Raw genomic sequence first — 27,910 nt, 5'->3', positions numbered from 1 at the left:
TCGTTTCGAGGCGCGATATTTCGCGGGCGCCGGCTTTTAAAAGTCCGCATACGTCAGAGCTGATAAGCGCTGCGCGCGCAACGTCCGCGGCCGTTCACTGTCAGCTGATAACTGACTACACTAGTAACAGGTGGTTCATCGCGATTGGCCGAGCGGCGACGGCGGCGGCGATTAAAGTGCCGCGACGGCGCCGGCACGTGCGGCCCCGCCGCTCCGGTCCCGCATTCACGCGGCGGACGTCGTAGCGCGCGCATCGAGCAAGCAACCCTCCGTTGCGAAACGCAGTCGGAACTCACCATCGTATCGGGGTGGTATTCGAAAATCGATACACACTCGTGCGTGCGTGAGTGCGTGCGAGAAGATTACGGACTATCGATCTCCTGTTCCGCTTTCTCGCGCCTTCATTGGCCTACACGCCCACGTCCTCCTCGTCGCCGATTGCTGATTCGGGTATAGTGTACTGTGCCTTAAATCATTATAATAACGAGAGATAGTTTGAAGAGCCTGCGAGTGATTCTGGAGCGCGCGAGGTCAACGAGAGATTTCCCTCTCCTTCCTCACGGTGAGTAACATATCAATGATTGCGCCACAGTAGATAATCTTTCATCCTCCTCGTTCCTCTTTGTTTTTCATTTCCATTGCATTTTTTTTTTTCGTCCTTGGTATTGCGTTGGTACCGCACTGCCATGCACGTGCGCACACCGGCGCGGCGCCGCGATCCGTTCGTTCCATCTGGTGCACGACTTATTGCACCGACCGGATCTTCTCATCCCGCGTCAAGGGTCATCTCGCGCGCCGTCGAGCGTGCAGCTACTCCGAGATAACCGAGCCCGATGAGCTCCCGAGAGAGATTTTCATACGCGATCGAGACAAGAGTGATGTAGCCCGGATGGAATGTGGAACTTTGCCTCGATTGATGATGAAGAGCTCTCTCTTTCTCTCTAGAGATAGCTCGAAGGGAGACTTGATTCTATGTTCGATAGGAAAGAAATCATATATATTGAACGAATATGACAATATAATTCGATGAATTTAATACTCTTGATATTTTTAATATGAAATTATTGCGATTCTGTCATATCATTGTCGTATCTTGTGATTTCGGAGTAAAACGGAGTTTATTTTTATCGTGTTACTAATACTCCGTCGCGATAAAGCTTTCTAATGAATGATGTTAATATTTATAAGTTTGACGTTGATTTTACATTGCTCGAGACAAGGACTTTTATCAATATATACGATTGATACAGACGCGTGAATCGTTCTTTGGAATTCGTGTATATATATATACCTTTCTTTCTTTCTTTCTCTCTCTTGAAATGAAAGCTCTTCGATCGATATCGAGTGCGATTACATGGAATTATTTGCGCGTTATTGATGAAAGGTCGAATCGCGCGAGACGATTATGTAGAAATAACATTTGCGGAAATTATAGTTTATTCGGAAAAATAAAGATCATGCGAAAATCCCAAGGATTGAAAATATGAAGCCGAAGAGAGAGAGCGCAAGATGTGTCGAAGATAGATAATTTATCAGCGTGTTTCTTCCGGCGATAATTTATTAATAAAAGTAATGGAACTGATACGTGCGGAAATGAATACTTTTTTTCAACTTCGATAACGATATCGCGATATGATACGCGATACACACAAGGTAACGCAAATATTAAGTAACAAATTATGTTATCATTACTTGTACAAATACTTAATATACGATGCAGAAGCGGATTTGCCATCGTTTTTGAATTATGCACGTGCTAGAAGAGAGAGTAGAATAACTGTATTTTGACAGACTTTAATATGATTAGCATATATTAACGTCTAACTGTTTCATCTGAAATAACATACAATATATGGGAATACTTAAACCAGATAAGATAAAATTAAATTAAAATTTTGGTCTCAATTGGAAAAACATTGCAATTAAGAGTTAAAAAAATACAAGATTGCGAGAAGGTTCGCCGAATTTAACATTTACTTTTTGCTCAAGTCAAGTTGGTCTCCAATTTTCGATCTTTTATTTATCTCACCTGGTCTAATTCTAATCATAAATATTGATCATAAAACTTGGTTAGTAAATCTTCGACCTAACAGTCTTGTTAAATAATGAATACCCGATAATATTTCGCTTTCTCTTTTCTTAGAATAAGCGTCTAAGATAATTAATCGATAATAAATACATTTAAAATTAATCCGCTCTAACACGTGTGTGCGTGTGTGTTAAAAATTACGCTATTTAATCATATAGAAATTTAATATTCTCTTATGATTGTTTCTTGCGATTGCATTCCGACATAATCAAATACACGGATAAGTTTAATCCCTCTAATATCAGGGATACTGTATCCTATAACGTCAGATTTCAACGCAAGCTTTGCTCGTGAAAAAGAAAAATACTTAATTCCTTATGCATGAATCTTTTTACGAGGAAACATTATCTTGCGCGTACAAAGCTCTACCTGCGGTTAAAAGAGAGACCAGGTTTCAGATTAGAGAAGGGTATTTGTACGCCGCATATGGCACACTACGTAATTTCCTTTTCCGACAAATAAAGTTGATTGAAATTCTCGGCATACTTTAATAAGTCTTCTCGATCGTGATTTTCGAATGTTCATGCTTGTTACACATATAAGAAATCATTCAATTGAACTCTTCACGCGTCCATATTTCAAGGTAATTTTCAATTGATATTCTTCATTCATCTAAAAATGTTTAGCATCGCTTAAGACAAACAAGTATATACATATAAAAATAAAAAAGAATGATGTAACAGTGTGTTATTAAATTTTAAAGAATCATAAAATGCAATTAGAAATGATAATTCAACAGATAATTTTTCAAGCGTTCTTCCGCTATTTCTTTCGCTCAATTTTATACACTTTATTGCATTATTATACGTGATAATCGGGAGCATCTTCTCTCTCGCGAATGTATGGTATACTTAGCTCATAAAGATAGGTCCATTGAACTCGTTAGAACGCGCCGCGACCTGCAATGCAGTTATGCATCATCCCGTAATATAGGACAAAAGGCATTAAACGCGAAAACGGCCGCAGCAGATAATAAGCCGCGCGCACGATACCACATGCGATGCTGAGGTCATGGATGCATATGTCATATCCATGTGTATTAATATAATCTATAAGTCGCGCATTTCTTTATCGATATTCTTTTTACGGATCAGCATCCGGCATCCGGCTGACATCTTTCAGTAACACTTACATAAACCTCTTTCACTTGTCTTATCAAGCGAAACTGTATATATATACATATATATATAATTTTTGTTTTATCCTCTCGTGGATTTCTCTCTTTATCTTTCTACTTTATTTATATATGTTCGAAAATGAATACTATTTTTAATTTATTCTCTCGCTCTTCTCCAGTCTAATTTTAATCAGGTTACGAATGCGGCGCATATTATTTATTTCCTCCTATTCTTTCAAATAGCGAGAGAGCCTACTTTGATCTTTAGAGACCCACGAGAGATTCTCGCGGATCTCGAGATCTCGTTTAATGCAATTAAACGGCGCACCGCATAATTGCAGATCTCACGTTACGTCGCTTTAACGAATGAAAAGAGATAATTAATGATATCCGCAGAGACATCACATTCACGAGATTGTGGGATAATCTTTTGCTTTCAGATACTGACCTTCCAAAGTTCAAGATTATCAGAGAATGCTGATTTTTCGTGGCGACAGCATGTCGGCCCTATAATTTTCCTTCCTACTACTTCATGGACGGATATCATGTTGTTGTAACCGGCGACGCTTATACTACCCGGAAAGCTCAAGGAAACGAAATATCATGGCATTCTTCGACGTGGGATCGGGCGACCTCAAGGAATTGTGGGAGTCGTATCTCTCCGATCCGGTGAGTTTTGCTCATATACACAAACAAACTCTGATACTTCTGATAAGAAGAAATTGCAATGAAATTTTAGCTGAAAAGTTCGCGGAGTTTATTGTCGGGAATCCTGCAAGGAATATAATACGCGCAGTTCCTTCAAATTTTCTATTTTGTTAGCGTCTTCGTTTCCTATACTAGCGTGTATATTATTCTCGAGAAAGTACTTCTCTCTCGTCCGCGAAGATCGCGAACGAAAGGAAGCTGGAATCTGTCAGAATCGCGTATAAGGACGCCTACGTTCCTTTTGAGGGACGCGATCCTCCGCGATTATTTCAAATATTTGTGTCAGATCTAGAGAGAGAGATAGTCTTCGACGTCTGCGGACTGCAATGTGCAGCTATATTATACTGATGAGTACCGTTATTTGTAATGCTATCCGCGGATAGCTTCGGTCAGAGATAAGGTCGAAGTTTATATAAGGGAGATTTTATTCAATTTTACTATAATGCTATTTTTCCAGACATTTTATAAGCTTCTTTTATGCGCAACGCGTGAGGGACACTCGCATGCATACATTATATTTATCAAATTTATTGGTCAAATGTCATTGAAAAATATATTTTTACTTCTTACACGTTCCTCGTAGATAACGATTACGATTCTTGACACTGATATGCTATTTATTTGTAAATTTATTTGCATATTTCTAGCATTCGAAGAAGTAACAAATTTAATTTTACAATTTAGTAAAATATTATTATTAAGTTTAACCGCGGAAAAATATAGAAAATTTTATGAAAAATTACTTCCAATCTAAAATTCATTTTTTACTTTTTTTTAAATCGAATTAACATCTTTCCGGTTCGGAGAAAGTCCTAGGGCTTTATGAATGTCGAATAGCCGCATATCCGCGTATGCATCTCGCATACTGTCATTTATCATCGCGTTTGTGCTAATTAAGCTCAAGGAAATGAGCGAACCGACAAATTTACATGATAGTACAACGTCGGATAGGACGTACGTCACAACGTTGTTTCGTAACATCGATAAATAATTCTTCCGCCGGTAAACGCCCCGTCTATTCATCGCGACTCTCACATCCATCTACCATCTCTTCGCGACCAAGGGGACCATTTTTCATTCGCATTCTTCATGTGTTCGCAACGATAACAATGGTTATACATATGCGCCTATCATTATCGCGACGTTGTAACTTCTTGCTTCTAACATCCTCGATCGAAGCGCAAAATGGGACAAGAGTGCGATTTCCCTTGACCCTCTCGAGGATCTTCTCAGAAATATCGACTGACGACAAATCAATCACTTTCCCATTAGATGGAATTACTCCAGGTTTTTTCTAGACAACGTTAATCACGCGTTTTACACGTCGGACATATATACATCTATACTTTTATTATTAGTTACTGCTTTCGTCTTGATCGTTGTTTCACATGTTGAAACAGAGAGCAATTTCGCAGTCTTCGGAGAAAATTTTATTATTTCCTGGAAGGCCGAGATGCGTGTGTATGTTGGATCCTCTTGGGAAGCTGCCGTCCAATCGTCGCCCGCGACAAATAAATATACGATCGTCTTCGAAGTTAATTCACCGGCTCGATTAGACTCCGTCGAGAATTTGTGCGACAACGTGGGTCGATTATTTTATTTCCGCAGATTCGCGCACACACACACACACACACACACACACACACACACACGTCACATGATGTGTATCGTCGCAGTTTGGTTGTCATTCGCAAACTACGATTGTATAGGATAACCGCTGCTTTGACAAAATTTCACGAGATATAAATACCGCGACAGAGCCCGGGGAGGATATACATGGTATTGTATTTGAGCGTAAAACATTAGTGTGCCACTTTACACACCTGCACAAATATCGTGTGCCTTCTCTTTGCGGGCAGAAATGGTCGATCGATGGTTTGCCCGCATATTGAACCGTTGATATGTTAAACCTCACGTGGAGAAATATATTTTCGGAGAATCGGATTTTCTTCTTCAATTTCGATTTAATGACGTATTTTTGTTTCACAGTTTTATATTTCTCAGAATTATTACAGCCAATTATTTCTTAGAAAATTTATAGAACTGTCAGATCTGTATTTTTGCGATAGAATAATTTTACTCAGCAGACGTGTTGCAAAAAATATAATAGTTTATAAATTATTCACACACACAGTAGAATATTAATGAAAGAGTTGAAAATAAAAATAAATTTCTTGAGCGATATATTCTAGTTTTTTGTGAACTTATGTAATATTCAGAATAATATTAAACTCTCGTTAAGATAATTGCAACTTCGTTTACTAATGACATTTTATCATCATCGCATATTTACAAGTTTCCATTTTTTATATACGATTCCCAAACTGGGCTAGCAAAAATTTTGGAACAGAAAATTTATAACCGAGTTACGCGTGTTTATTTGTTTTTTTATCTCATTAACGCATCGTTACACTCTTATTATCTGCGAAAAGGCAGCTTATGTAACTCGAGAGTTGTTTGAAAGAAGAGACACACACGCGAATCGGATTTACTAATGCGCACGTTAAGCATATGTATGCACACATTTAATATATTTTTTCATTCGAAAACGTTCAATCGGTTCTCTTCTCTTCCACATTATTAATTTGCATCTACAAAACGTCACAAAATAAAATTCAACAGAGATGTTAAAAAAGGAGGAAGGAAACCATAATTATTTATATATATCTATATATATATATTATTTATTTATACATTTATTTATAGATACACAACAGTTATTAAAGTTAAGCTTAAGAATTTTCAAGACCCGTGTCTATTATTTTGACATAATAGTAATCGAGTTATTAATATGCATCGATATGATAGTTCCCGTAACAGAAAGGCGAATCGGTGCATGTTAATGCTGTCTCATCATATTTGGGGGTCAGTCCCCTTTGGCGACAGGCACATACGTTTAACCAATAAAATCGTTTAAACTTAATGCTGATGCGTGTTCGTTGAAAAAAATCTCCCCGAGCTAAATGTAGAAATGCATTTGCGGCAAGTAGAGTAAGTAAACTGCATACGTGAGAAAAGCTTATTTCTCGAATATGCATTTAAATCGCGCTCATCGATTAAAACCTGTTTGTAATGAATGTTCCAATTATGCCAATTGTTGGCGGCGACGAATATCGATTTCCCGGCTTTAGCCAGCTTCCGTTTCGTTAAAAATAACGATTTGCCGGCATTTGCGATGAATGTGTTTTGTCATGGAATTGATCAACCACACCATTATGTTATCGAGCGAGCGATAAAGCAGCAACGCTATGCATCGAATGGATCGAGGTGGAATCGAAAAAACACCTTGCTCAGCCGAGAGAGAAACAGAAATCGAGTTGTGTGTCATTGTAAAATTTCTTGGAATTAAAAAAAAAATTTTTTTCTCCGTCGTGACCGAATGAAGAGGCGAGTCGATACTTTTGCGTGTCGCTTCTTTTTTTGCTTATTACTGAAGAAACACAGCTGCAATTAATTCACTATCAGTCTTGTTATGTTAAAACCACTTGTCCCGATAAGCATTTATTATCTTGACGACGTATGTCGTTGCATTCTCTCGTATAAGGTTCATATGTGCGTGTTTTTCTATTTTTAACTTTTTTACTTTTTCATATATCGAAAGACTTGAAGAATACTGACTCTGGGTTTTAAGAATTTATTCGCATTTTTAATCCGCTTATATAATATTTGTATTATCCCGATTATAAAATTCATACTCAACGCTAATCTGTTAATCCGTTAATCCGTTAATAATATAATTGAATAGATAAGCTTTGACGTTTAAGGGAATTTTGCAACTAGGTTTTACATATTATTATTTTTTTTTTCGTCAGAAATATAGGACAACCTTGCTGCGACGTCCGTAATTGTGTCTAGGCTCGTCGCATTTTTATCATGGACGATATAAAGCAATTTTCCTCACTCATTTGTCGTGCTTGCGCAGGTGCCACTGACGCAAGTGTGTTGATAGAAGTCTTCGCGTTACATATTGTGTGCATATGTATATATATATATATATATTCTCGAGCGTGGCATATCCAATTAAATACTCTTCCGATCGCTCGCGACTTTATTTCGAAAGAGAACTCGACATTTACGGATACAATATTAATTAACCCATCGACGATATTAATAATGAAGATGTAAAATCTTACAAGGATAAATGAATAGCTAAACATCGCGAAAGTCTATTTTTTGGAGAGCTCAGACAATCGTCACGCTCTGATAGAAAAATTTTCCTTCGAAAGAGAGCTAATGTTCCAGATAAAAGTGAAATCTTCTGAATTCTTGCTTCTTATTCATTCGATCGCGTTAATTTGCGTCTTATCTAACGATTGTTTTCTCAGCACGTCATTAATGTAAAGAATGACAAATGGCCTTCTGATAAGAAAACTTTCGTTTCAATCTGTCCGGAAGAGCAAAACACGTATTAAAAGAAATTAATTTTCCTAGTGTAACGTAAATATCGATTATCTTTGATAACATGAAAATTGTACGATAAATTGTTATCGAGTATTATGTTTCATACAGAACATAAAGTACCGCGACATAATTGTATCTTGATCCCATGATCGTTTTATCGATGCCATGCTATTATTTTCTCATGATACAATGTTTTTCATCCATTTTGAGTTATTTCAGAACTATCGCACCAGAAGTAATTAGTTTGCTCAAATAAAAGGTATAAATGATAGTTAACAGAATTTTAATAGAAAAGGAAATAAATATTTCAACCACTATTTAAGTATTTTAACGTAATAACACGCAAATTATTACGTAACCTTTCTTGAATTTGAAATAATCATTCATTTATCGGGTAAAGACGCAATGATTACGTATCTAATCTATTAGGATAAAGATCAGATAAAAATATAGCCATAATGTTACAACAGAACACCCATAATAATCACCGTAGCAATACCTCTCTGAGAAAAGTTGTGGTTGGCTGCCTTCTAATTCAAAACCGGAAGTGTAAATATGTCGAGAGCCTAACCGGAAACAAAGAGTGGGAGACCGGAGACAATTGTGATAGAGCAATATTGTGACACTCTTTCTTTTGCATGTGGCAATTGTTATATAAAAAAGCGAAAATAATTATGAATTGAGAACGCATTAAAATATTATAAGAGAGCTTGAGAAGCATATTAAATAAAAATGTTTTATTTTTTTACACTAATTATTTCAAGTCATATAAATATTTTGCATGTTGATCTCTCTTTTAATCAATTCTCAATAATTTTAATTTCCTTCTTTTTTCTAAAGAGAGAGAAAGAGTTTGTTTTCAAGATTCTATCTCCGAACTGCAGAAAATAGGAAGCAACGCGGTACTGATGAATCATGCGTACTTTATGACCCGATAATTCCATAAATACAGTAAGCATCTGTCCTCGCAGAAATGACAAGTTATGCTCCATTTAATGACACGAATCAACTCCTATTATCACTTCGATCAAACTGCAATTGACCAATATTATATTCTATATTTATTAATATAATCGTTAGACATTTTATTGTTAATCATTCTACAAGTTAATCCATGATTACATTAATTAGGTTTAAATTATATAAATTAATTAAATTAATTTGCTAGAAGTCGAGTTGTGTCGACTTATGTTAACTCAAATGGAAAGCACGTTATATTGAAACCGGCAACCTCTCGTCAAAGGTTCGATTCGCCGATCTCTACGAGAGACAACTTTCTATCTCAACAAACACACACGCCAAAATAGAATTCCGCCAGACATGTTACCAGGCGCCTATAAACGAGCGGAAGTTCTCGGCTCTCCTCTCCGATTCGTGACATCGTCATTGAAACGAATGACGTTTCTTGAAAAAAAAAAAAAAAAATAGAAACGGCAACAATTACTCGGCGATGGCTCATTTTCTAGCGGCACATTTCCTTATCGTCGGCACGATTCCGTACGACCGTGGCACGAAAATAATTATTGTTTTTCCCCGACTTCCCGTTTACTTGCACGCTTCGCTTCTTCGTTACGGCTTAAAACCGCGTCGGGAGGGAAGGCATCGAAAGAATTCGCGACGAGTTCGCTATAGCGTGACCTTTCAAACGTCCGAAACAAATTCTCCGATAGCCGATGCCTTCCTCGACTTCGCCGCGACGTGAAAGTCCTCGAATAATTGTCTGGAGATCTCTTCTTCACGCTGTGCCAACAGAAATCTCTTCTTCTTCCTATTTTTTTTTGTTTAACTGTACCGCTTCTAAAACAGCGGATTCGATATTTAAGACTCGCATGGTTGCATTCATACGACTTACGTATATACGTAATTTTTAACCGGAATATTTTTGCCGATTTTATAAGTATGAAAAGAATTTTATTTTTGCTGCTTAAAAAAATGTTAATTTAATCAATGCGCATAATTGTGGTCGAATCGCTCGTTTTAAATTCCTCGAATGTATATAAATCGCGATTCGGGCCGCGATTACCGGTAAAAAAAAAAAATAAAAAATCATGCAATCCACGCAGGATATTGTTACGTTCTTACCGTTTCTGGCGTATCGTCTGTTCGCAAAACACCGTTATACCTGCGGGATTCCACCTTTGTACATGCGTAACCGTAAACTTTTCTTCCGCGCGCACGCTTGCGCACGAAACTATTCTCTCTCTATAACACATGTGATGCTATGCACCGCGAACTACGCATAGTTTTGTTGAAAGAAAACCCATCCTCCGTGAAATCATTGAGTCTAACGAGATTAAATATTTTCAGAGACACTAATTAACGCACATTAATTTTACTTGAATAATAGGTAACACGTGGAATTTTTAAGATAAAAATCGATATTTTTAAACGATTCTTGTGTAAGAGATTTGTACGAATAAAAAAAAGAAAATTTCTATTAAATTATACTTGTTGATACAAGGAGTAAATTGTCCAGTTAAATTTATTTCTTGTATTTTAAGGCGGTAGATAATTTTTTATTCATCAATCGCCAACGAAATGTCGAAGGTCATCCTTTCCATTAATCATTCACCTGTTTGCAGATAACGTGAGACTATGTAAAAGTACAAGAGGTGATTTGTGATATCATAAGAGATTATAATAACATTTAATTGTATAAAAGATTGCGTCGTGTACCGCGTGATTCGTGGATAAGAAATTGCAATTTCACAGATTTCTCGCACTCAATTAAATACATCCTTCGAGAATAGGATAACACTAATATTATTTCGCAGAGGACATTACGCTGTCAGTGGAATAAGATGATCCGCGGGAAAGTTGCAGAACAATTTTAGCATCGTCCGGATAAATTATCTCGCAGTTATCTCGCACTCCACACATTCGACCGCTATATCATAACTGTCACAAGCTGTCACCACTCATTGTCAGTCGGTTGGACGCGAAGGACTATCAATCTTATCGTAGTTTACAATGAAACCGTTATATTATTATTCTCGTTAGTTTGTGAATACTCGACAAAAATTTGCGCATGCAATTCGCATAGATATATTTATAACATATATATATATATATGTATAAAAGAGAATTTTTGAAAGAAAAAAGAATGATAAAAATATCCCTTGATCGAGTACACAAAGTTCAACGTAAGAGTTGCATCTCTTTCACGTTGTAATGAGGAAGAAATTCCGCCGACCTTGAATAATTGAGCGCGATTGCAATCGCATATTCGTGTCGAGTGTTCATGCCTGTTTTCGTCTCAAACGACAGATGCTCGCTTATCCGTCTCATTATCAGCGATTGGTCTCGGCATCGTGGCGAGATTTCAACGACAGATCACAGATAATATTTGCGTTGTGTTATAAGATAATATTCATTCAAGGATGGTGAATAAATTGCGATGCTGATTAAACTTATATATGCTCGCGAATTTTAGCGACTATATTTTTGCAATATTGGATATTTCAAACGTCATTATATGAAAGTAAAGAAAAATAAGATTATTATTTTAAAAAATATGTTACTTGTCGGAAAGAATCGTACTTTGAACGAATTATCTTGAAAATTCAATCATATCGAGAGACTTTAAAATTCCATTTAGTCTCCATATCGTTATCGGCCAACATGGAGTCGCTATCGGAGGAAAGAGATAAAAGCGAGACTATGCAGACTCCTGATGGATTCTAGATTTATTCTATGCAGATGTTTTTTTTTCATGGGATCTATGGATCTTTAGATTTCCAAAACACAGTTTTACACACATGCATATGCAAATATATGCATATGTAAAGAACACATAGAGGTGTACGGCTAATATTTAAGGAAATAGAGCAAGAAAAGAGAAAGTTCTCTTTGGATTTTTGTTCTTTTGCACTTCGAGGTCATTATCTCGGTCTTAATGAAATCTCGTTAATCCAGTAGGCGAGTCTAACAGCCAGGAATCTTTTTCCGGATCGTTGGCATTCCTATGTTGCAAGGGTGCTACGAGCAGCTCTCGGGTGTGCGATTGCATTCCGCGCGAAGGTTCTCGATTTCATCTATGTAGGTCTCGCCGATACCAACCCGCGTATGTTATTTAAGGCGGTGACACTCCTCTCTCTTTGCCTCCCGTCGGCTTTATAAGGCTGCCGCGAATTCGACTCGCACACTTGATGACACACCTTATCGAGATATCCTTAAAAATTTTTTTTAAAATTATGAGTAAAAAAAGTTATGACGTATATAGACACTAATATATATTAATAAGACTAATTAATAATAATTAATAAAAGTATGATAATTTTCGAGACACTTAGAATGACGTGAAAATTCGAAAAACGACCAAAAGATATTTCGAGAAAAATTAGAATTTCTCTCTCCATCTCTGAACCTCTCTTTATGCGGTCTCTTATCGAGATATATGTGAAAATTTTTCTAGTAAAATAAATTAAGACATACAGATACTAATATATATTAATAAGACTAATTAATAATAATTAATAAAAGTATGATAATAATTTTCGAGACACTTAGAATGACGTGAAAATTCGAAAAACGACCAAAAGATATTTCGAGAAAAATGAGAATTTCTCTCTCCATCTCTGAACCTCTCTTTATGCGGTCTCTTATCGAGATATATGTGAAAATTTTTCTAGTAAAATAAATTACGACGACATACAGATGCTAATATATATTAATAAGACTAATTAATAATAATTAATAATAATAAAAAATATATATTAATAAGAGTAATTAATGATTAATTAATAAAGGTATAATAATAATTTTCAAGACACTTAGAATGACGTGAAAATTGGAAAAACGATCAAAAGACATTCATCTCCGAACCTCTCTTTATACGATCTCTTAGACGCTTGTCGAGAATAACAAGTAACTCTCCTTTTCTTCCTTATGTCTGACTCGGTTCCCTGTCTCGGCTTTGTATAAATTTGTCATCAAGTGCCGATAGTGGATCTTCTGCAGACCCCTGTCTTACCTAAACCCAACCCGCAGATCTCGCCGAGTTTGTCGCATAACCGATGACGCAAGTGTCCGGGGATCCCGGACCTCTTCAAGTTTCATCGGCTCTCCGTGGACGCGCATTTATCAGGCGCGTTAAACAAACGCGATGCGATTATGCGTTCGCAGGTATATACGACGGCGATAAAGTGAAACGGTGGTCCGTGCACAAGTAAGTCGTGCTGAATAGTTACGCGCACCGTGTGATAAGCTCTTATCAATTGCGCGCGTCCGCTATCGCGCGCTGTTTCTCCTTCTTATATTCTTGCGTTATTGAGCCGTCCATTTAGTTTTCATTTTTTCGAAGCCGTCTATAAATTCACTACTCGCCTTTGACTGACCTGAATCGATAACGGTGAATTTTCTCTTACGGAATACATTGATTACCTCAGTTTTATCTGCTCATTGACCATGGCGACAAGTTGATGAAATATATTGTAACTTTCGATTATTCGATTTAAATTAAATTCTGCTTGCACTTTGCTCCGAGCTATTAATTTCATTGTCGTATTGCCAAATCGTTGATAACTTACTTGAATATCTTTACAAAATTATTCTTCATATTTTTCTTCGGTCTTTTCGTTTCATTGCAAATATTTTTCGTTTCTTTTTTTATCTGAATAGAAGTTTATTTTAAAATTTATTTGTCGGCATTGCGTTGAACAAATAATATATATAGTACAACAAATATGTTATATAAGTGTTAATGCTAAACGAGACGTTCAGAACGTATATGACTCAGATGATTTAGAGTCGAGACCAAAGTTCGTTACTTTGCGGATTTGCTTTGTGCAAAAAGTTTACATATCTCATGAGGATAAAGAGTGCAGCGAATATAAAAACTCATCAAATCGATTACATTAAATTGTTTTTAAGAGCGATAAATGTCAATTAATTTACATCCTTGACATCTAGCATTGTGTAATGAACTACTTGATCTGAATATTGCATAGTTAATCATGATGATGATGTTAATTAGTTAGTTGCATATAAAAATACGCGTTGACTCAGAACATTTTTTTGATTCACGCTCATTTGTAAATACAGAAATTGTTAATTTGCGAAAAGTTTTGTATACCATACTCACTTGAAATATTTCACGACTTATCGTATATTTGTGTGTACTCAGAATTAGAAGCGTATTTCAAAATTGTGTTAATGAGACGATGTTGATTCGCCGATGTTGCTTTCCAAGTTCAAAGGCAGGACGAAAGAACGTTTTAAAAACATTTCGTTACCACAAATTTCAAATTCAAATTCGTAAAATGCAAAAAGCAGTCTGTATTTTTCCGCACAATTATGATCAATGTATTTAAATTTTTAATTGATTTACTTTCTGCCTGCCTACTTATATTACAATCAGCGATAATAATAATCGAGATTGGCTCCGCCGATTAGGCCTTTCGTCTCTATCGAGAACACTCGGTATCGCCCATTGCCATTCGTTGCCTTTATTGGCCTCTCGGATTCGAATACTAATCGATGGAGTGATATATCTCGAGGCCGAGGTACAGGTATACACGAGGAAATAGTCCTCTTCTGCATTCGATTCGAATTACCGTCGTTGATTGCTCCACTCTTGGGCGCAAAGCAGAAAGCAATAAATTTATAAGTCGAGTAATATTTCATATAATATTTAATGCAATTCTCTGTAGTGAAACCTCGTCTATTTATTTAACGCAACTTATTTTCTGTTTTAAATAAATGATCTATTTTGCGAATTATTTTACTAAAAATTAATTTATTAGAAATTAGATTGGATTATTCGGTATCGTGAATGAATAAAGTTCGCAAACTTTAATGATAATTATATCGAGTTTTTAGTTTGGTGTGCGATTCGCACCGAGAACTACCTGTTGATCCACGGACAGAAAATTCGCGACGGATAAATTATTGTCCGTCTACCTGAAAGTCGAGAGGAGAACGAATGTGTAAATAATTTTGAGACGTACGTGAGAACACGTAGAAATTCCTGAGAACAGGCATAAATACAGTTTACTAAGCGCCAATTTCTCGTACACGAAATAAAACTTCTCCATTCATCAGACAGAATTCATATCCTTGTATATGTATACACTTCCAGAAATTGTCAATTATGAAAACAATATGAAGCACAGAATTAAATTTTTATTATGTGTGTATAACGTAAAAAATGTTTCTGCACAAAAACTTTTAATTTTAATATTCATTATATATTATATATAATTAGGCTATTATTATTATTATTATTATTAGGCTTACATGTCAACGAGATGTCTTAAGAGATACACGTTTTAATATATAGTGATTAATATGTTTTTAAAAATTAACACTACTTTAATTATATTGACATCTTAAAAGAATTAATTATTTGATAAAAACCTAAAACACAGGTCGAAACGTTATGAGTTAAATAAATAAAGAAATGTTTTTAGTTTCCAGTATTGGTCGTTTTTTTTTTTATGAATTTAATAAATTTTTAATATATTATAGTGTCATAATTAATCGAATAGGCGCAGAAATAATTATACACGTCTGAATTTGGAATTTAACAAAGTTATTTATATTTTATATTATTTATATATATAATTTAATCTTAAAGCGTATATATTAAGATGTAAATCTGCAAAGATTTCTAGAAGGAATATTTAATGTCCTACGCCACTGACAAGTTCGACTGACGTAATGATTTTTTATTAGTATGTGTAATTTTTCAAAATAAACAACTCGTATTAGCGTTATTCGATCTTGCTATTTCATGATCGAGCGCGTGTCGCTGAGCATTTCGAATGTCATCCCGACGAGGCTTTCTAGAGTTTCTCGACTTTCCTGAGAAGGTTCATGGCTACGGTAGTACTTGTTAAGAAGGGATCTGGTTTTGAAACGAGTTGTATGGCAATACAATCCCGGACGAGGAGAGAAAAAGAGAAAGAGAAAGAAAGAGAGAGAGAGAGAGAGAAAAAGAGAAAGAAAAAGAGAGAGAGAGAGAGGGACCTGTCGTCGTCGCCGGTCATGGGTAGGGATGTAGACGAAGTGACGGGATGGTTTGGATGGAACTCGAGGACATTCACCTTTTTTCGTAACTTCGACGAGGCCGGTAAACGCCGCCTGAAGTATCTTCCCTTGCTAGACTCTTGAAAGGTTGACCTATTCTACAATACGAGAATAACCCCGTATCTCCTCCGAAAATAGAAATTTTTTTTAAATATGGTAAGTCAAACACCCTAAAAGATATACAAATTCTATTCTCCATTTCATCTCTTGAGTTATTTATAATTTTATAGAAAGAAAGTTGTACAGCTTAAAAATAAATTTTGTGATATAATAAATATTTTATTAATTCCATTATATAATTAAATTTTAAAATTAAAATGCATTTTGCAAAGAATCTTACTAAATGAAATATTTTATTAATTAATGTTTTATAAATGAAGCAGATACACATATAATACACTGCATACACGCGTATAGAGAAAAATAATTAGCAAACAGCTTTTTTGACAATATAATAATAAGAAAAATTGATGCCTTCGTGAAGCAATACATATATTTATATTTGAAAACAATTTTCAGCATCCGTAATAATTTCTTTTGCATCGAGGCAAAACAATTAATATCAATCTGCAGTAGTAATCAATTTACGCGCTAATAAAATTGATTTAATTAATCAATGACGAGTGATGCTCTTTATTCGCGTGCAGTATCGATTAGCATACGTTTGTCAGGAGTTCCATCTGGATGAATCAGTCAAATATGACGAAATAAGTTCCCTCGATGTAGTAAATATGTCGGGGAAAATATTTGTACTTATCTCTCTTCTTCTCTCTCTTATATTGATATTCCGTACGGATTTTGGTTACGATCACATTAGCGTAATTAGATATTCGGCCGAGGGTGCGTTGACCTTCCAGCAGTGTCTTCGTTACCGGTTGCAGAAGCAATTTTCTGCTACATGCGCGGAGACTTTCCGGAGGTATAAGCAATTTTTACGATCGCGGATCAGGTCGTTTTACAGGTGTGATATAGCTGCGTCGTCACGCGAGAATTATAACAGGGTATAACAAAAATTCAGGTCACCCTCTTTTTTACGTCCGTGTGCTTTCATCGGTGCTTCAATTTATCCCAGACTGTTATCGCGTTTTATTAGAAATTTATGCCTCTATTCGCGAGACGATAATGCCAACTGTGTCGAATATTGTTTTTTTGTCTGTTTTTTTTTTTATAACTTCTATATCGCAAAGTTATCGTTTCGGACACTTCGCGTCTGCGTTTATATTGTCTCGGTAGATAATTTGAACAAAAAAAGAATGGCGTAGAATCGCCCAACCTTACGTCCGAACAATTTGGAGAAATAATTAACGCACTCGCACACACATACAGGATGTAACAAAAATGTGAGCTGCTATTTTAATAGCTTATTCTATTCATCGAAATGAGCAAGAAAGTTCATATAAACATGTGGCCAAAAATAATTTTTTAATCCACCTTTTCAACGTGTCAAAATATTTAATAGGTGTTGTTTCAGATAAGTTTTGCTCATTTTGTTTAAGAATACATTATTTTTAAATATGAAAATAATTTTGTATATTGTTGGAAACAAAATAATATGTTGTGTAATTTTTTTCAATTTCAATCCAAACTGTAACGCATTTCTGGACACATATTTATACGGACTTTCTCGTTTATTTCTATTAGTAGAATACTGCTAAAGCGATCCACATTTTTTATTACATCCTGTACACACATCTCGCGATTGTATACGTACACACACGCACGTACAAAGTCGCGATTGTGAGTCACGCGCATTTAAGCAGAGCATGGAAGAGATACAAAATTTATTTCGCTTATACATATAACAATACGTACGAGATGGCAGCTCTCATTCGTATGTATCGCAGCTTTTTGAAACATCGCGCGAACATGCCGCTACAATTCTCTCCGGTGCATTACCCACGAGTGCGTCTCTGTCTGTCTGGATGCGCCTTCAATGCACCGGCGCACAATTGCTTTCCGACCCGTGGCGCATCGAAGTTTAAGCGCATATTCGCGCATATATTGTCGTATCGACAATTGGAAAGGTCAGTTTTGCTAATACTCGGCATAACTGCGCGACTAAAGTTTCTTTAAGATACCGTATTACACGTATGGAAAACATTCAATATTATATGTACAGCATATAAAAAGATCACGTTTATATATCGTACGTATAAAAAAAAAATATATATATATAGTGTCCTTGCTTTTCCCGAAGAGCGTGAAAATATGCACTATAATATATTTAATTATAAATGTCAAGAACATAAGAAGATGAAGGTAAAACGATTAAGCGCTCTGGCTCTCTTATTAACCTTATTGCTTGTTCTATAAAACGATTATGTTCATTATCTCTTTAATTACTCGCAGCACTAATATAACGTTTGTAACAGCGGAGTGTAATATAATGAAGAGAAGTGCATAATATAACGCAGAGGGGGATCGCGTCGATTGCGAAGCGAAGATATCGCGATATTTCCTCGAAGACAGCCACAGAATGCGAAAATGCCGCGGTAGCGAAATAACTCGTCGTTTGAAAATTGCTGAGCCCGGATCCCGCGTTCGATGCACTTCCCGTGTTGCGCCGCAGTTAGTTAATACCAATCACTACGTTGCAATTCTCTCTCTGTCTTTCTTCCTTTCGCCTCTCCACCTATCTCTCTCGTTCTGTGGCGGACGAATTCAATCGGAATTCCTATCCCGCTGGGAGACGCAGAAGCTCTGGTCCTCAATGTCCACGCTGTGATTCTCAGCGGAAATGCTAGAACTAGCGATGGGATTGAGTGTCTTGCAAGTAGGTTCGAATTTCTTGCATGCTTACAAATTCTCGCTATGATTAAATTTTAAAAAACAGATAGATTCGAACCCTCTATTAGCACCGTGAAAAATAAGAGCAATTTATTCGAAGCTTAATTCAAGCAAGTTCGAATCTACTTGATGAGTACTTATAAGAAATTGTGGGAGTAGATAAATGATCAATATATGGTACAATATATGAAATATTATTTCTTATGAGTTATTCGAATTTTAGGAAATAAAATTTCATTATTGGACTTGACTCGGATTTTTAAGCGTACTTTGAATTTGATCCCATATCTAATTAGAATGATTTACTGATGTGAAGAGAAAAGACTGCTGTGAATCGGCAATTGATCACTTGGTTACGTTTAATTTATTAATACTGACGTGTGTCTCCATTTCCCGTATTGTTTACGCGCTCGCCGAAACTGATCATTAATCAGAGATTCGGCACGTTACTGCTTTTATTCGTGAACAGTTACGCAAAACGAAATCTTGAATCTTCTACATTTTTATCATGTTTGTTTGAAAAGAATAAATTAATAGAGAGATAAATGCAATAGTGTACATATTTATTTCGAGAATTAATTAATTCTCCGATGGATCAAGGAATCTTGCCAAGATTAAAGGCTTATAGTAACATTGGCGGCAGAAAAAAATTATCCACGTAATCTATCTTCGGAATTGCGTATTAAACATAATGTACGGATGTGTTGTAAGTATCGTAGCCTCTTATCGCGCGAAGAAGATACGAGAAAAATCTCTCGCTTGTTAATACATTATTTTTCACAGGAAAAAACGAATTTATTACTGTGATTCACATGATTGAGCAAGCACTTATCTTTAATGTTTACGGAAAAACGTCACGGAAAATCCAAACGCAATGTATAAACAGCAATTGACGACAAGACATATATATTTAAAGCCGCGAATAAGCAAAAATCGCACGGGAATGCATATCGTCCGTCCTATCTCCAAAAAAAGACATCGAGAGAAGGACGATCCGTTACCGGCGCGCTTCCGCCGGAAGTCAGACGCGAAAGGATGGGAGATAAGTGCGCGCGAACGCGATATAACGGAGAGCAGAGAAGGGCAAAAGGACGAAAAGAAGGAAAGGACAAAGGGAAGAGTGGTGTCGTGACCTTGCGAATCGAGTTCCGCATTGCGGATCTCTATGGGGAGAGATGCTGGATACAAAAATATTTTTCCAAGAAAGCGAATGCAAATATTGAAATAATATTCTTTTTTATTGGGAGGACACTCTAATCCTACCCGAATCCTGGCGATCCCTTCGAAAGATTACATTTTATCCACGAATCTCTCGACTTCTCTCATCTATTATTAGTATGCAATGAATTATTACGTAAGATATTACGATGCTGATTAATAGAGATGAACACTTTCGCGATTTGAACAATAGAAGAACAAGAGGCTAGCGGAGAGGAAAGCAAAGATGACTCGTGAGTTTGAAGAGAGTTCCGGGTTGTTGGTTGCAAATAGTTCCATTCCAACTAATTATCCACTTGCAGAAAATTACTACATTTCCATCCAAATTAGGGGGATTATAATGAAGAGGATGAATAGCAGGACTGGCACAAAAGCAAATGAAATTAAAACGACTTAGAAGTGAAACGCAGTGCTTCGCGAAGTGCTTCGATCGATCGAAGAAACAATATTTTTCCGAAGAAATTCATTCCGAGAACGTATATCTTTCGTTTTTTAAATCAGTAAATTATCATCATCATCATCATCATCGTCGTCGTCGTCGTCGAGCTACTACAAATATGCGACAAACACCGTTTGAGTCATCGCTCGGAGTCATATCGTTCGCGCGCATTGGAATTTTGCTTATACAAGACAAACCGTGTATAACGGGGAAGTCAGCGTGGCTAAAGAAGGACCTCGAAGAATCTAACGAAGGCTTGAAAAGCGCGAATAGAGGAACGGCAGCGAAGCGAACAGCGTCGTCGCTGGTAGCAACGGCACGTCATTAGCAAAAGACGAAAAAATCCCTTCGTCTCGACCTTGACGGGCTACAGAATATGGGTTCCGCATTGCTAGGTCGCGCTATGGAAGTGGCAGAAGGACGCGGAACCAGCCGGTTGCTTGCGGCGGCTACCTTTGGACTCTCTCGGATGTATAATGGTCGACCTTCAACTTGACCGCTCGAGTCGAACCGTCCTTCCCCTACGCTTTTATATATACGTGTGCGACCGCACGCGGAACTACTCGCGTATAATTTTAGAAGAGCGCGCTCTCGGGGTCCTTGACACCTCGCCGCGAGACGACGAGACGATGCGGCCATTGACAAGTCCCCTCTACACTCCTCTGCATTCATTGACTCGCATCCGTACGTCGTACATTCGTTGTGAAATTTCATGTGCGTAGGATCGATCTGTCATCTTCAATCTGTCGCATCTTCGAATCGTCGTCTTTTTTCACTCACGCGGATCGTGTCAATATTTATTATCTACGGCAATAGATTTCTTAGAGAGAAAGTCTCGATGTAATACAGACTCGGAATAGTATATATATATATAAATGTGATACATTTTTACAAATTACTCATAGAGCCTTTACATGCAATTAATTTACTTAATTCATTTATGTTTTTTAAATGAATAAAATATGCTTCCAAAGTTATTTTTTAGAAATTATGTAGCATTTTTATTCTATGTAAAATTATACCGATAATCATTTATTTTTCTAGAGCATCATCATAAAATAACCTTTTACTATAATAATTATTTTTATTATTTATACATATTTCTGATTTTCTTCCTATAAAATTCCAATAAATTCTCGTTCATATTGCAGATATGCCTCAGCCAAGATGTCTTAATGAATACCAAAGAAGAAGACTGGAGTAATGGTCTTAGGGATAGCGTGGTCCTGAGAGACCGACTGATGACAGATGCGGCTCTCGGTGGACCACGACCGATAAAATCCGAGCATAGTTACAGCCTTCTGGCTCACAGTCCTCCCCCGAGTCCGGCGACGCCAGGAGTCAACCCTCACACCCCCAATTCATGTTCCGGCGCAGTCGACTCGAGCACATCGAATACTAGTTCCTCCATCGATTTCGCCAATCTGGATCAGAAGTCTCTCGATATTCGCCGAATCGATGGTAAGACGATACACCGGGCAACACGATCCTCTTGCCGTATTTTATCTCGAATTCCTGTCTTTCTTTAAGTGTGCTCCCTGCTGATTTCGAAAAAGAACATTCAATAGCAAACGTTATTTCACAGATATGGAAGATGAATGTTTTCCGGCCATTTCGATAAGTAGTGCCTCGAGCCGCGTCGAATCGTCGTCGTCGTCAACGTCATCCTCTATCTCGACCGTAATTCTCAAGAGAAACAATCTAGTACCTGAAGATAACGAGTGTCCGGAAATTAAGGGCGAGCCTATTAGTGCGCCGGCAAGTCCCTGCGCGCCTTGTCAACCTAACTGTGACATAGTCGATGATAAGAGCACGATAACAATAGTGTCACCGCAGAGCCTTCACTTTGCCAAAAATCAGCTTTCGCACATGAGTGACAGCGAGGAGGATGACGAAGAGTACTATCAGGTATATTCTTTGAATTAATATTTTGCGTTTCATTCGTATTATACTTAATCTTCACGCCGCGCTCTACATACAACTACTCCAAACATCATACAAGAAAAATATATAGAAAAGAAATTTATTAATATAATTAATATAAATTTTTTTATAAATTTAATATATAATAAATATAATACATTTTTTAATGAATTAAAAAAGGACAATGAATAAAAGACAAAACGTTTTCTTCGAATTTATTCAAACTGCGTGTTATTATTTGAAGATTTAAATTAGTGCGACGAGTCAATGTTATCATTATTCCCGGTTATTTTTAGAATATGGAAATCGAGGAGTACGGCGTTATCTGCGAAGGGAAAGAGACGACCTTACGTGCGTCAAGACAGGGGTTGCCGCCGACACCACCCAGTAGCGCAAGCTCCGATAGCGAAGGTACTGCTTCCGCTTCCTGTTCGCCGGAACGCCGAGATTCCCAGACATCTACGCAGAATCTCAGGGGTTTACTGGCGCCGAGGCTTTACGTCAGCAATAGCACTCACACCACCAGACAACCCATTCATACGCCCCTTATTTCCTGTCAACCGGTAAGATACTAAAGGAATTTGACACCAGTGACTTTGAACGTGTTGCTAAATCCATTAAGCTAGTGAATTTGGTGCGGTTATAAATAAACTACAAAAATTAAAAATGATTAAAAAGGATAAACGAATATCTCAAAAAAATTCCATTCTACATATATCTTGTTTTTCAAATTGTTATGGAAATATTTTATGCGGAAACAGCAAATAAATTTTATACTCGAAAGGAATCAATAATTTAGTATAAAGAACGTAATATTCATTTTTTATATATTCTTATTTACACGTGTCATATATGTCAAGTAACTTTATTAAATAATTTTGTGTGACAAAACGATGAGATTTTGTTACTTTAAATGTTCTATAATGTATACAAATACATATGTATAAAAAATAATTCACATTTATTTTCGTATATGTGTGTGCAATTTCTAAAAATTATTGTCTGACCTAAAACCCAAGAAAATGCTTGTTTACGTAATACATCTAATATTAGCATATGTGGCCGTATGTATCGTCACATCAACAAAGTTATTGGATCTCCATAAACAAACTCGATGCTTTTATGGATGAATTTTACACGTTTTATTCTTACTGTTGCTCTCGTCCCACGAAATAACAATCCATTTTCACTGTCAAATTTATTGATCCGGTGATGTGAACACTTACGTGGGATTGGCATTGCAGAAAGGATCGACGGGTGTGTTGACATTAACGGAAGAAGAAAAGAGAACCTTGATAGCCGAGGGATATCCAGTACCCACAAAGCTTCCTTTGACGAAACAGGAGGAAAAATCCTTGAAGAAAGTACGAAGAAAAATCAAGAACAAGGTATGTAACAAAATAGCGTTTTTTTGTACTCTAAATATTTTTAATCAAATTGCGCAAAAATTGCAAATTTGACGTGAAAGTTATTGATTTTTGTGTGGTACGTTTTGCAGATATCGGCGCAAGAATCGCGTAGGAAAAAGAAAGAATATATGGACAATTTGGAGAGGCGAGTCACGCAGTTGGCAAACGAGAATTCCTTGTACAAGGATAGGCTGAATACTTTGGAGGACACAAATCGCGAAATGCTGAAAGAGTTGCAACGTCTTCAGGCCATGGTGCAGCTACAACAATCCTAGATTTATTTGTCTTTCAACGGTCTACATTCATCGCATTTTATTTGATGATATCCGAGTAATTCCATTGATTTTAGCTCCTACGAATATCGTAACGATAACGTTCACGTGAATGTGTGCTTCTCAATATGTTCCGAGAGATTGAAAATTATATGAAATATTGAAACAGATTTTAGATTTTCAAATCTTTTCTTCGGCGCTAATACGGATTTATCCGTCGACTTTTGCTCTTCCATATTCAGACTCTATTATTCTTATACAATTGTCCTTTATTATTCGATAAAGAGAATTTGAAAGAGACGTCGTTGATAAGAACTTGTTGCTATGCTAAGTCACAGATGTAAACGGAGTATATTTTTACGGATTAGTGCAATTTCTTTACATTCCTAGTATGTCTTCCTCATCACACACGACGAAGCTTTTTGCAGCGCAATTGCGACTAAAGATTTGCATCAAGTACTGCAAATCGCTTCGGTGTTTCCTGGCAACAATTTAAGGTTATCACTAATATATATATATATATATATATATATATATATATATATGTATGTATATATATTCTCTCATAATGATTATATATATATCAGTATATATCTTTTGCTAGATTATATTTTCGCCAGGAGTGCCTTTACGGACATTATTTTCATCTTTCTTTTAATCAGCATTGCAAATCAGAGAACATTTAGGCTAATTTATTTCTCGCTATAGTACATTTAATACGAGTTCTTTCTCATTTTAATAAGACGTAAAAATATGGAGATTTGATGTTCGCGGATATTCCAGCCATGAAATGTGCGTGTTACGAAAATCAGTTGTTGAATATTGCCTAACTCGAAATGCAACAAGAAATTTCGAAAAAAAAGAGAACGCTTGAATGTAAATGATCTTCTAATTATTCGCTAAATATTGTACTTCGGAGAAGGTGAACGATATTTTAAACTGAGACACGAAGAAATATTTTTGAGGTCCAAAATATGAAGAGAGAATATATATCGTTATGCATTAGTCCAATTTGACACAGTTTCGTCAAAGGGTTTTGCATTAATGCAATTGTATATGTATGCTCGCGGTATATAAATGCTATGAAATACATATAATATATGACATATTTTATATAACTAAAAAAAGAGGGGAAAGTACGATTATATATTAATTAAGAATTGTGCAGAGAGAAATGTAACGTGAGAAAGTAAATTTGACGCTATCGACGAAAATATTGCATTTATTGCGTTTCCTCTAAAAAAGAGAGACATCTAGTTATATATGTACAATAAATATTATATCATGCAGATCGATGAAAACTTGGTGAAATCCCAATTCCGCGTCAAATCGACGATGTGGCCTATTTCCTTAGGACATTATCGTTAAAGTCGACAGACGTGAATCGATCGGCGATTCCCAAGATGATTGATCGATCATGCACAACGACAATTTATTTCGCGCCAATTTGAAGCGTGTAATAGCAAATATGTGTAAGATATAAGTTTACGGATTATATAGGATATACTATATATATTTTGTTCGTCTCCACGCGATAAAAATCGTCTAAAAAGGTCCACGTTACATTTGCAAGTCAATGCAAGCATTATGCGGTGGCTAGGTTTTTACCGTCATTTACATATATTTACGCGGAGACGGTCGAGAGAGAGAGAGAGAGAGAGAGAGAGAGAGAGAAAGAGAGAGAGAGAGATTGTAAGATCCTGATTTCGCGACCGTTTCTCAAACGCGAAGCTGTATTATTTGTGATTTAAAGCCGAAGCTAATCGAACATGCGTGGAGAGAATTCGTTCGGTTAATGTCATCATCATCATTCTTTTAGATGCTTTTTTTTCGTAATTTTGTTCACGATTATAGCGTAAAATCGCGCGAGATGTGCTTCATATAAAAAGGCGAATCTCGCGATTATTTATCGCATGAAAGTCGTGGAAAGGGACCAATGCGCACAAGACAAGAGAAGAACTCTTTTTTTTCTTTCCTCCCTTCTTCACGTAATTGCCAAATAAATATTAGAATTTAGTATCGTATCGCGTGACCAAGAGATGGTTATTTATATTAAAGGATCATATATACCTCGCATGAGTGTCTACAGAATGAATAGTGATTATCGTTATATTAATATTATATCACACTTATAACGTTTCAAACATGATTCTTCGTATAATAATAATCCAGACTAAAATGCGTACGTATACAGGATGATCGCACAAAGTCGTCATCCATTTACACTCTTGATATTTATATAGATTGCATTTATTAATTTATATTACATTAATAATTGAAAGTAAATTATTCCATTACTATATTTCAGCCAAATCACACATTTGACAAATTAAAGTCAAATTTATTAAGATTTTTACATCTTTATTGCTAATTCCTACCTTTTGTAAACCATACTGTACATGCGTACGCATGTAATAAATTGTAATTTTTATGCAAAAAAAACTATAACTTTAAATCAATGCCGAAATTTTTAGAAAAATATGTAGAGAGATCTGCTGAAGATATATTGCCTAAGGGAATGAAAGTCAATGAAGAAGTCAATAAACGTAACAAGTGATAATAATCGATTAGATATTAACATAAATGCGAATGAAAAGGCACTTTCGATATATCTCGCGGAATTTACAAATACCGACGAGAACTTCCATCTTTTTGCGTACATACACCGGCAGAAATGGTGGTCCGACGTAGTTATGCGTTAGGTATGTACGTGTCTGATAACCGAAAATTAAATATATACATGATACATACGTATAGCGACACGTATGTCCGTGCTATATATGTATGCGTATAATTTTCGGTGGTCGTACACGTAAATATACATCTAACGAACCACCATTCCTACTGATACTGTACACGCATACACATAATTATATATGCATATATTTATGTATATACATTCAATTTTAATTCGCAACACGCGCGTATGATAAAGAAGAGATCATTTATCTGTACAAAGCAGCAAAATAATTTTTATTGAAAATACAGAGAGTTTAATATATTCTACGAATAGAACTTTATAGATGATTATATATATATAATACATTAATATTATATACATTGAGTGTATATATAAATAGATGATATATTTTACGATATATTACATTAAACGTTTGAAAATAATGAAGAAAAATCGCACCATTGTCTGTTACGATACATTTATCACTATCACGACTCATCATCATCACGATTTATTTCTTATGCGCGATATAAATGTTACGTCTATACATATATATGTATATCGTGTAACTTGGCGTCTATTATATATTTATCCAGAGAATCCCTATATACATTAATAAAGATATATATATATATATATATATATATATATATATATAAATATAGATATATATTTTATTCGACCTTATTGAATAATTCACGTGTGTGTATAATTTGTCTACGCGATTAAGCACGATAGCCACGTGATTCATGTAATACACGGTGCTATAATTTTGAATGATTGTTGTCCGACAATAAAAAAGAAACATTTATGAGCTAACATTCCTTGTACGCTTCATA

At 36.0% G+C, this 27,910-nt stretch overlaps 1 protein-coding gene across 1 annotated transcript; it reads left to right on the top strand.

The window, feature by feature from the left end:
- The first annotated feature begins 196 nt into the window (after nt 1-196).
- On the top strand, nt 197-27,890 carry CrebA (Cyclic-AMP response element binding protein A). The gene is made up of 7 exons (XM_029299099.2): nt 197-562; nt 3,647-3,875; nt 21,939-22,248; nt 22,373-22,695; nt 23,007-23,273; nt 23,955-24,098; nt 24,209-27,890. The coding sequence occupies exons 2-7, from the start codon at nt 3,810-3,812 to the stop codon at nt 24,392-24,394; spliced, it is 1,296 nt and encodes a 431-aa protein (XP_029154932.2). The 5' UTR covers nt 197-562; nt 3,647-3,809; the 3' UTR covers nt 24,395-27,890.
- Nucleotides 27,891-27,910: the final 20 nt, after the last annotated feature.

The sequence above is a fragment of the Nylanderia fulva genome, unplaced genomic scaffold, assembly GCF_048542155.1.
Source record: "Nylanderia fulva isolate GAGA-0341 unplaced genomic scaffold, ASM4854215v1 Scaffold12, whole genome shotgun sequence".
Lineage (NCBI taxonomy): Eukaryota > Metazoa > Arthropoda > Insecta > Hymenoptera > Formicidae > Nylanderia > Nylanderia fulva.
This window is presented reverse-complemented; position numbering and strand designations above follow the sequence as displayed.